General features: G+C 30.9%; 1 protein-coding gene across 1 annotated transcript in view; it reads left to right on the top strand.

The window, feature by feature from the left end:
* Positions 1-13146, top strand: part of LOC111035809 — a 108706-nt gene that overhangs the window by 92299 nt on the left and 3261 nt on the right. Inside the window, exons 73-74 of the mRNA XM_022317591.1 lie at positions 5323-5454; positions 6899-7098. Coding sequence (XP_022173283.1) covers positions 5323-5454; positions 6899-7098 — 332 coding nt within the window. The remainder of the gene's footprint in view (positions 1-5322; positions 5455-6898; positions 7099-13146) is intronic.

The following is a 13146-nucleotide window of genomic DNA, read 5'->3' as shown; positions in this document are numbered from 1 at the left end:
TTAAGGTACACCAATTACAACATATAAAAAGGTATAAGTGTACAAAATAATATTATTAAACAACCACCGCTGCCACCGCGTGATGAGGTATAAAAAAAATAAGGTAAATAAATAAGTAGCAGAAGTATAAATGAATTTACAGCGCGTTCGACTAGGTAACTATCTACGACACGTGTGGGGGCGTGCATATACGTCGTGGGGCAGTAGTGCGGCGGGCGTTCATCATCGAGGCGGCCCGGCCCGATATCGCGACAATAATCTTATAAATCATAATGTACGATATTGGAATAGTAATATTACAATACGAATTAAAATTACACCACCAAACGATGGTACACGAGTTCGGAATGAATTCTAGGTACGTTTCGGAACAATGATTTATGATACATCTACAGATGCATGACCAGGTGGTTTTCAAACAGCGAGGGGAAGGGATCTAATTTAACATAATTTTGTTTCTATTTTAAATAAAACATTTTTTCCGTCTTAACACAATAAAACACCTAAAGTACGTTGATGACATAAAATATAAAATCCACGAGTCGAAATAGGCAAATAGTTGGTTCATATATTATTATTACGATACTGAAGAAAACGGGTGGTATCGTTTAGCGTAATTTGTGCGTCATCATTAACAGTCAGATTTCAATTCAAAAGCTCTGAAACGGTTCTATAAAGTATATTCCATTGACCTCATATATATGTAGTAGCTCGGCGGTGAGGATAAGCTGATGGTTATCTATATATTTTTAGCGGGAAATCGAGGAAATAAATGCGTGTAATAATAATAGTATATTGGGGTCGTTTTACCCTTTAAATTGGTTTCGTTCGTTCACGCAGAGTTTAGATTAGAACTATTGGCCCACAAGTCTTAATTCTCAACCATACATTTAGATTACATAGATTAAAATATGAACAAAGATGTTCTAATACACAGATATGAAAAATGTAATTTTCCACTCGTTTTTCGAAATTGAAAAAATAACCTTTGTACCTATTTAAAACTATAGTAATATTATATTTTAAATATTTTAAATTTTTTAAATTTTAGTTTCTGACTAATATTTACAATGAGGTGTGTTTTTTTTCTATTTGTCATCAACATTTAGGGTACTTAGTAAAAATGCTCCAATTTTACACAAGCACACAATAACATCGTTTCTGATAAAAATATGAATTTCGTTGGTACTTTTGGCAGGCAAAAATTGAAAACTAAAAGTAGTTTTAGGAAGAGTCAGGAAAAAGAAAAAAAAACGAAAACAATTTTAATTTTTACCCAAAACTAATTTTTGAAAAAATTCGATTTTATTGTTTGTAGGTAATTTAAAAACGAATAACCGTAGATACTTTGAATTTTCACCAAATATTTTTATTATGTTACGTCTGACATCGACATTTTTGACTCTTTTTGAGCTTTTTGAGAATTTTGTAAAATATCACGGATTTGTCGATTCCACCGACCGACCACCATAGACAAAATGTCGATATAATAACATGATCATTATATTGAAAACGAAATTTCATCTGAACGACCTATAAATCATTCAAGTTACTCTAAAAATACGAATTTCATTCACGTTCGCGTTCTATTTGATATAATATAATAGAGTGCGACGATGACGTTCACGTGTCGTTCGAAATATATTAACTTGAACTCGATGCACGAACGTTCTTTCCAAATACTAGATGTGAAATATAACAAAAAGAACTATATCTAAACGATATACTAAGTATTACTGTATTAAATTGTAATATTATCATATAGCGCTTAAGCGGATGTCAGTGAAATATTTGTTTTCTCTCACAAACCCATGCACAACATAGATAAAACGCTTCACCTAAAATCGTTTTTTTTTTTTTTACTTTTTAGTAATTTTAGAGTAAAATTACCTATTACAAAAATTATAGAGAATAATATTTTTGAGGGTATAACATATCGGTTTTATATTTTATTGTTATTTGACTTTGTGTTCGACTTTCAAAATAAAAATAAGAATTTGAAAAATTAAATGATGTTTAAATTGTTTTGAGACAATATTTAGACAAGTCGATGTGTCATACCCTCAAAAATATTATTCTGTATCATTCTTTAATAAATGATTTTATTTTAAGATTATTTAAATTTTTAGATCATTTAAAAAAAACTATTCAGCGTGAAACGGTTTAGTCTATGTTGCGGAGGAGGAGAAAGCAAACAGTGCGCTGATATCCTCTTAATAGTGATTTTCGATCGGCTCTATTGCCGTTTGCAGCAAGCTCAAAGGTCGAAGACGTGCAGTCGAGCGTCGCTTATACCCACAATAATAAAAATAAAATCTACGATCATAATATAGGTAGGTACCTATCGCTGCACCGGCACGGGCGAATCGCAAGTGATATCATAACGGCACAGCACAATAATATGATATAATACATCGTCGGTATCTCGTCCGCTAACAGTGAAATCCCGTATATATCTCGTGGATACGATCGTGGCGACAATAATAATAATAATAATAATAATAATAATACTATATAAATTGTGTTATTGTGTGTGCCCACCGTAATACTGCAAACGACCGCGTTTGGTTTTTGCGCAAACGCGTGCAGATCGTCTCGTACTGTAACCGCACGCAAATTGTGAAACGTACATACGACGTGTCGTGTATTATAAATTATAATAATAATGCGTATGGTATACTGCACTCGTAGGCGTTCCAGTAAAAAAGTACAAAGTCATACTATTTCCGAATTTTCGCAGAGAGAAAAAACTGAGTACCAATTTTGGTTTCTACCAGGTTTTCTTAACCTTTTCTGCATGTTGGACCTCTAAATACGAAATCCAAAATAAAATACTTTTGATTTTGAACCTTACCTATTTAATATTTAAACATGTTAATTTAAATAAGTATTTTTATAATGAGTACTGACTAATGAGTATGATAGTCTTAACTCATAAGAATTACGTGTGCATATTGTATAGTGTAATACAATTTTTTTATGAAATCAAACAACAACGCCCTGCAAATATTATTGTAAGATGTTCACAAGGTACCACCTAGACCTTTGAGGTCCAGTTACCTGCACTGGTTAAGAACCTTACCTAACGGAGGAGGGGGGGGTTAAACTGTAACTCCTTCTTATTCAATCGTATTGTCTTCCAAAATTATGCCTGCAGATGCCAGATTGTCTCATGCGTGTACTCCAAACGAACATACGTACGTGTCGTGTATTAAAAATTATAATAATAAGTACATACCACATATGGTATAAGTACGGTATACTTCACTCATAGGAGTTCCGGGAAAAGATACGAATTCGCTGTTTCCGAATTCTCAGGGAGAGCAAAAACAATGCTTCTTTTGGTCCAAATCGTTAGTCACTATCTGTTCTCCACTCTAGTCTTCCAAAATAATTATGCTGGGCCGCACTCTGAAAACTTTTAGATTTAAATCTTCATAATAACTTGGGTTATAGTTTTCACCGAGGGATATAAATGCGACTACGATTAGAGTGTTTACGACATTTTAATAGGCACCTATTATACTACCCTGCACTCATTTATATTATATTATAATACCTTGGGTCACTTCGCTGACCACTGGCTCTGAACAGTATGTTTTACCGTCTCCGCCCCGAACAGGAGCCAAACACCAGTAAAAATAATAAATAATATATAAACGAAATATATAAATAATTGTATAATATTATACACTATGTGCTGTACCTCCACGGTGTATGGGAACAGTTGAGTAATACAAGCCGTTTTCAAGAGTGCAAAGACCTCGCGCGCCTTCATAGACGGATATTATGGTACAATATAATATTATTATATCGCAGTGAATGTACTGCATTTAGTATCACTTCAGCGCGGACTGTAGGTAGGCAGGTATATATATTGCGAATAAATAATATTAACCAAGAGTGTATTACAGTCGGTCATGATGGTGTAACGTCACGTAGGTATTATACTTGTATACACACTATATCTGTTAAATAATAATCGCTCGTTGTCTTTGTGCTGCGCGATATCATTATATACGTACGCATTTTCAGACAACGGGTCGAAGAGAAAAAAAAAACTGTATATTATTGCTGCGGCGGCGCTCGTGCGGTTTCGTCGATATAACACTTATTATATCACACGGTGGCCTGCGAATGTGTACCTACCTATATACGCGTTGTACGGTACAAAATAAAATAGATATGAAAAAAATACACACGCCCAATAACCCAATATAACATTCATCGACCGAGACACAGTGACAATACGTACTGCAGGCCACATAATGCATACATCATAATATTTAATTTAGCCTAATACATATACCTACATAACAATATTATAATATGTACGAATAAGCACATAGACCGGCGCATTGCAGGAACATATTTTGTTGCTCAATTAGCCGGTACCTATACCTACTCCAATTATTTAAACAATTTCGGTACCAAAACAAGGGTTTGTCCGACGTATTGGTTGTGAGGTATTATACATAATAATATATAGGTACTATTATTATGATGATACTCTTAAGGAAAACGAATTTTTTACTTTTCGTGTGCCAATTCCTGTGTTATTGATTTTATTAAATTTTCAAAAAAACGAGAAAGTCCAGTTCAATAAGTATGTAATTAGGTAATAATAATCAATTGATGTTTGTTGGTTGAATAACAGGAAGTGACAGTAATATATATTATATACAATTATACAAATTTAAACCAGTAAATATAATTGTATATTATATTTTCTGCCAAAAAAGTATTAATGGCCTTATTGATGCTACTTTACTTTAGATATTACATTAATTCCTATGCTCATAGAAATTAACTCAAGCGTAATTTCTAATGTTTATTCCATTATGTAAGAGTCTGCAATGATTCGAGAACGACGATTCACTTATTAAAATCACTATTCACTAAATAATATTGATTGAACAAATAAAATAAAAAAAAGCTTGCAATTTAAATAACTATAAAAATGAGGCATTCTCAATAGTATAACACATGATTTTAATAAGTGAATAATTTTCTATGAACGTGGCAGAATGTCTCAAAGGCCATTAATACATTTTTCCAGAAAAATGAAAATAATATAGATTTCAGGCTGAGTTTTTCCATTGCATTAATAAGGTTCAAGTAGGTGGTGGAGAACAGGTGATACGTAGTCCGGTGGATATAATATTATAATATTAAAATGTGCGATGTGTAGGTGTACACGACTATGTAAATTTAAAAAAATATAAATATACACAAAATATACTCGTATTGTGCTTGTAGATTAATACACGATATAATATATTATAATAACAGTGTTTTGCCATCGGTGTGTGTGTGTTTTAGGCGTCGATGCCGAAACGGCGTACACGAGAAACGACTTCAAGGCGCTCAAGGGAGATACGGGTCTCAGAAAACAGGTGAAGTTGACGAAGAACATGCTGGGATACTGCACGCCGATCGTTTTGGAGTCGAACGGTTTGTCTCGATTGAACTACTGATAGTTTTATGCGCGAAGTCATTTTTATAGAAACGAACGTCCCGCGAAGAATTTACCGTTTTAAAGTGGTCTCGCTGACAATAATGATACGAGTTGCGGCGTGTCTATTGTCACACTACAACACTTTAAATAAGTAAATCCTCTCGAGGTACAACTACACTATATGTATTTTATACGTCATATATTCATATGCGATCAATGTCTTTAAAATATACAGTGTTCAGTTTCGCCGTGTTTATCCTGCTTGTGCGTATAGGTACACACTATATTATAGTGCAATTTTATATTATATAAGTCACGATCTACCTGATTTTCGCCTAAACATCAAAACTTATCCAACCATTTGAATACTTAATAGAAATTAGTCATTTCTTATATTTCCATAAATCATCAATCGATAAATCAACTATTCACGTGTCTCCGAGCAGCACGAATACATGTCATATTGAAATTTTGCTTATTCATTAAGTTTAAAGCACAAACCGTAGGCTACTATGAACTATTATAATAATTGTAACCCTAACACAGTAAAAATGTTCAAAAATATAAATGAGGAAAAAAATATTATTGACGGCCACAAACAGTAGGTACGGCGCGCAGGCACTACATATGAAATGTGGTGTAGGTATACAGAGTGATTCAACAAGCATGGCCGCCCACTTTTTCCTTCAATAATGCAGCTATTCAAAATCTGAGCATCGGAATTTTAAAATTTTTCTCAAGTTTATATTTTCCAATTCTTAAGATTTTTCGTACTGCATAAAGAGTCATTTAGAAATACATAATTAATAATAATAATAATAATAGGTTTATTTAAGAATTATGGGTTTGGGAGATTGAGAGTAAGATGATTTAAAAATATTAACCTATCGACATTTTTAATTTGTTAAAATGATCTGTATACTATCATACTTAAAACTTGAGAGTATAATAAATATTAGGTCCAATATTACATTTATATTTTATATTTATGTGAAACCACTTTTATCACTTTTATCACTATTATTTTTAATACAAACATTTCGATAACTGAGAAATTGCTGATTCAAATTTTTTATTTGGTGCCTACCTCTAAATGTTCTAAAAAAACATATTCTAAATAATTTACAATAGTTTACAAAATAGAAGTTAGTATTGCTATATGACTGCATAATAATAGGTACAAAAAAAAATTGAAAAAAGAGTTTAAAATATAGTCTTTGGGTAGCATGTACATTTGAAAAATAACGAAAATCAGAACTTTAATAATTTGTTACTAAAAGAAAATAAGGGGGTGAGCATGCTTGGTGTATAATATGATATATATATATGATATACATCTCATACCTGTATAACGCATTCGCATCAAATTCGATTGGGTTGAGCGAATTGATAATGTTTGTTTCGTATTTCACACTATAATATTATTATTATCTGACACAGGTTCGTTGTTCACGTCGAAAAAAATGGATACCGACAACTTGAACCTGGTGAAAAAGTTTTTGCAAGTTTTTGCTAAAAGGATCGCTAAGACGGCGCCGGCGCCGAAATGCCAGACGTGCGAATGCAATTCGGACGATAATGGAATCAGCCACATGGACTGTTATCCTTGTTCGTACCCTACGGCCGCTAACATCGAATACGTAAGCAATGAATAAAACACAGTAAACACTCACACACAGACATTATTATATACGCGCACGTATAGTGCAGTAGTTCTCGTGTGTATACATTTATTAACTATGCACAATAATAATAATAATGTAGGCAGGTATGGGTTGTAAGTAACATCGGTATTGTTTATAATAATAATAATATCATTGGTATTGTAATATTGTAACGAACCGAACGAATCCTTGATTTCTGTAAAACAGTTATGACATATTATTATAAAAAACGCATTGTTTAAGTACCTGTATAATATAGGTAAACGATAACAATATTCAGTTGTCGTTCTGGAACTCGTCGAGAGCCGCCATATATACGGTCGCGGTGCACGCGGTTTGCCCGGGCCGGTGGTGGAAAACAATAACGACAAAATATTATGTCCATTGTGGTTTATACCGCTGCAGAGGTTCCTTAACGTATTTTAAGTCCCAGAATCCCAGTGTACACGCCGACATTTTTTACGGATGAAAAATTTGCCCGTAGGCCCGTGGTAGGTACATATTATTATGGGACTACTGCAGAATATATTATAATCATTTATTTTCAATATTTAAAAATATTGCTGAAAGAACAGCTCATGGGAGATCTTATAATGCCCAAGGTAATTCCAAGCAATACTATCAAGATTGTTATGCATTTTTAACATAATTTACATATTTTCACGATATTGACTAATTTTGTCTCATATTTTAAATTACGTAATTACCAACGTCGTCGTTACAGAAGTCTGTTCGCGGAAAATTGTCTGATTGCGTAAGCACCCCGACCCTGTGTGGGTTTTCAAAAACACCCTTGTCAGCAAACAAATTGAGAATTCAAAAATTAAACTATATTATATTACGAATGGTTACGATTCCTAGAATAAACCTATGAGGAAGAAATACCAATAAAGTAAAAACGAATTGCTTGTATACTGTACAGAGTGATTCATTATGGATGCTCACTACCATCGTTCCCTCTAACAATTAATTTATTCTAATTCTATTTTTTTTTTTTGGACTTTAACTTTTTAAGCTATACATTTTTAATGAGTGACGGAAAGACCAAAATACATTTTTCAATTTTTGTAATTGAAGCAAATTACATCTTTTATTTTTGTTCTTTAGTTTTTTGCCCTAAAATACATATGCCCCAAAATAATAAATCTGCTTTATAATTTACGTAAATTCATTATTAAGAACTTTAATCCTTCTTTCTTAGTAAGTACTAATAGAACCTGCATAAAGTTATAATAACACAACAATTAGCAGTTTGATTTTTCCTTAGTGTCGTCAAAGTTTTCAAAAAATGTATCCAATAAATATATTGGTTCTGTTAATTAAAAAAAAATAAATTTGAATCACCACAGGGTACCTACTCTTTAAATGGTATAAAAATTTTATCATTTGATAATATTATAGTCTTAAGTATAGGTACTTCAAAATGCCAAAAAATAGAGTTTGAATTAATTTATTATTATAGTGGATAAATTGAGACGATATTTGATGAATATCACTGCAATATTACTATACTACATAGTATTAGTTTGTACACTGTAAGAGGTAATTTTAAGTTGTACATATGTTAGTGTCTAGTGAAGACTCGAAAACCATACCCGTTTATATTTTAATAGCTAAGAATTATGTATGACATATCAAGTTAGGGAAATCCCTATATGTATTCAACTGGATTCCCCACTAGTTCTTATGGTAGTATCATGTGTATTATTCGTATTAAAATATGTGCAATATTATGATGACTAGGGATCCGGAGTTGATGATCTAAAAAAATATTAATTAATTAATAACACAAAATTAAAATCCAGCACAAATTTATTTTTTCTTGAAGCAGAATACTTTTATACTTTATCGATTTATAAAAATTGAGTTTAAACCTTGTAGTTTATTAGTTATAAGTAGGCAGAGAAGATGTTTATGGTTTATAATGTTTTTTTAGATTGCCTTGTTGCATGACGTATTCTTGGATAGAAATTTGCTTCGTGATATCTAGATTCAAATAACAATATTTAATTTTTCATATAAGTGCAACTGTAATTGCAATAAATAATTAAAGGTATATGTTTTTATATACCTTATTTAATTGCAATTGTGTGATTAAAATATAAAAAATATAAAATTTTTTTTAATTTTGCAGTGCATACATATTTATATTTATTTCATTTTCGGAAAAAATATTTGGCATATGAATAGCGAATTAAAAATATATTTTGTCATTTATTGAGTAAAATATATAAACAATATTATAATGATAAATCCTGTATAGTGAATAAAGTGACTAAATACTATAATAGTTCACGTAACTTCTGCGTCTGGGTCTGCATACAATTATCTACATGAACAAATAATGCTTAGACATTTTCATATTTTGTTTTTTTTTTCGTTGAATTTCCCCTCCTCCCTATCATGTGAATTTCACAGACTAAATAAAACTTAAAAAAATCGAGAATCTAATCAAATGCATGATCTAATAAAAAATACATGTACTTGTATTATATTAATATGCTCTATCAATGTATAATAATAATTCCCCTCCGCATCGCGAACGAAACACGTGCAGTCGCCGCCGCCGCTGTCGTGCCTGAGCCAAAAGAGTGTGATCTAGTATACAAGGTGAACTGTTACTTAAATACTAACTTAATTATTTCGAAGCTTTGAAATTTTCAAAATTATTGTTCTTTTGCATGATTTGATGTCACAAAATTTTTGAAAAAACTTATATTTTTTCAATTATTCATCAACGATGTTACTATTTTTTTTTTTTTTTTTTGAATGACGTTCTTACATTTTACATTTTATATTTTATCTGACACAAAATAATTTTTCAAGTATTTCAATACATACAATCAGAATTTCCTGACGAGTATTTAATTTGTTATTTTAGTATTTAAAGTTTAGATGAGGGGATTACAGTAGCATAGTTCAGGCTTCCGTTGGTGGTACGTATCCCGGAAAAAGTTGGTCCACTACTCTCAACTATAGGTACTCTGCTCATATAAACTTTAAATACTTATTATGTCAACTACTCATCCGAAATTTTAAATAGTTTTTTATATCAAAGTAAGAAGTACTCAGTAAAATATTTTTCTTTGGAATTTTAAATCAAAAAAGGAACATTGCCATTCAGAGAAGGTAATTTTTTTGTCATAACTGTTGTCTTGCAATGACATCTTAAAAAATAATATACTTAAAAATAAAAAAATAAAAACTTTTTGAAACCGTGAACGTACCTATACGTTTATTGAACGGACTACACCGTATATATTATTATGATATCGACAAGAACAAACCTGCGGCCGACTCGTAAAATAAGGTATACGTCCGCTACCTGACTATACTCGAGTATAGTGTGGCTGCTATGATATTAAATTATGTTCAAGGCGAGTACTACCTATATAATAATAATAATAATAATAATAATAATATAACGATATAATGTTACAGTAACAGATTTCCTGCCTTCCTGGTGGTACCTGTACACAATATTATTATATTATATTCTCAGCTGCAGGTCTCTCGCTCGTCCGGGAAGTTTTTTTTCGACGCGCGATCACCGCACGCACACACACGCTCGACCGGTTGCATAACAATTTATTTATTTATTTATTTATTATTACTATTACTATATCGTAGTAGAAGTATTATTATTATTACTATTATTGTATTATGTTATAGCTGCACTGATGAGTGTGCGTATTGGTTTGTTTGCGTGAGTGTGTGCGTATAAAATTAAAATCGTCATCACACGACATAGACCACGAAACAACAATGTTATGATAGCCATTGTTTTAACAACGCGATAATAATATTATAATAGTATTGAGTTACACGAATATTATGTATTACACGCATTGCATTATTATACTGTCGACGAGTACGTTTAGACCGAGACCAAGGAGAACAAAGAGGGGTAGTACCATGGTAATGTTCCACGGGAACGGGGTGCTGAATCTATACGGTGTTTGTTCATTAATAATAATTATAGTCAATGATTATATTCCAGCAGTTTTTGACACATCCTGGTTATTTTCGAATTTTTTCCACTAAGTGTGGAGTCATCTCGGCGATCTACTATCACGGTTAGAAATAAAATATTGTTTACAAAATTATAAATACTGTCATCGAAATAACTATACTTATTTCAAATGGTTACGAAAATCGCAATTAATACGGAACGTTTTAATGCCACTTTTAGGTTATTCGCAGCGATACAGTTTGACTACCTGGAAAAATGAATGTGAATAAAATAAACTAGAATATATGACAGTAATTAAAATATCAAAACAATGATTAGCTATCGTGTAAACATTCTAAAATATCTAACTGATTGAAAGTATAATGTGTACAGAAATATACATTTTTATAAGAATGAATTCAAATTCGACAAGTTATTTTTGGCTACGCACAAGACAACATAATATGACATATAAATAATATAATATCAACAAAACAAACATAATCGCAGTTTTTTCAAATGACACTTCTTAGTTGTATGACTGACTTTAAATTGAATCTAACTATTTAGGGTAGTAAAAGATGATTTTATAAAATATCTTATAAAAAAAGTGGACATTGGAGGTCAGTTTTAATAATGGATTGAAAATAAACAAAAATCATTGATTTTATAATATACCGATAAGCCATTCTATTGTTTACATTGGAGGCGGAAAATTGTATTCAACCACTTTCTTTATTAATAATAGAATGGCTTATATGTATATTATAATCAATGCCATAACCTAATTTTGTTAAAACTAAATCGTTCATTTTTAATGAAAAAGAGTGTAACTATATATTTTAAGATTACACAGAGAAGAGGAGTGGTCAAGAATAAACAATTTACAGTAGTTTTCAAAAGAGCAGTGAAATACAATAAAACATTTTTTTACAAATCCAATTTTTACAGAATCGATTTGTTTTTTTTTATCGTTACCCAAAATCTAATCACCGTAGCCAATAGGTACTTAAAATTTGCTCTTAATGTTTATTTGATCAAGTTTTAAATTTGAGGTGTATAATATTATAGTCTTAAGAAAAATTTTAGTTTTCTATTTTTTTCTTTTAATGTAGTTACATCATTCATCATTAGGTAACAAAGTTTGAAAATTTAGTACAAGATTTCTTGTAATATATTATGGTATGATTTAAAACAAATTAATACATTATATTTGGTACTATTTGTTTATACAAGCATTCAATATGATCTCAGCTCAATATTTGTTTCCTCTCTCAGACCCACACAGATAAAATGCTTTCACCTAAAATCGTTTTTCACGATTTTTGAGTTCTCTTAAGTAAAACCACCTATTACAATATCTTCAAGAGTTTTGCTAATCACATTAGTAGCTCGATGTACTTGGTTGATAAATATATACTGATATTTTGATTTAAAATTCACTTACTTGTATGTCCATATTTTGCTATTATTTTTATTTCCATACATTGTGCAATTCGAGTTTAATTTTCAGTTTAATTGTGACTCACTTAAAATATGTTGGCTTATAAAAATTTACCATCCGCCTGAGAGGCTGTGGTTTGCATTGCAAAACACTGATGAAATAAAATAATTAAAGCAGCACCAATTCGTGAACTTGACCGCGAAACATAAGTGTTGCTTGTTAAGTGTTCAAAAAGCTTAAAAGCAAATGAAAATTTCCTAAATTAATGTTATCATTTATGTGTAATTCTGTATAACAGTTTAAATGTCTATGCTTATTATTTCTTTTTAAATTATTGTTAAACGGTTATCATTTGTAAATGTGCAAGTTAACTCAATTAATAGTCATAAACATGTTTTTAATTCACCACAAATATAACATTATCTATTATAAGTTCAAACCAATAGTAAGACAGGTAAACTTTAAGTTCGAAAGACCATTGATTGTAAAAAATCAGAAAAATAAAAATTGGCTCGTAATTTATCCTCTGGTATGATGGATTTCAATGTAATTATGTGGTGAGAATATTGTTTAAGTCCTAAATTCACAATGTTCATAATATTTTAAAAGAAAGATTGAAAACCATAAG

Source organism: Myzus persicae, unplaced genomic scaffold (assembly GCF_001856785.1).
Source record: "Myzus persicae strain clone G006 unplaced genomic scaffold, MPER_G0061.0, whole genome shotgun sequence".
Taxonomy (NCBI): domain Eukaryota; kingdom Metazoa; phylum Arthropoda; class Insecta; order Hemiptera; family Aphididae; genus Myzus; species Myzus persicae.
The sequence above is the reverse complement of the archived record's forward strand: the minus strand, read 5'-3'. Positions and strand labels throughout refer to the sequence as shown.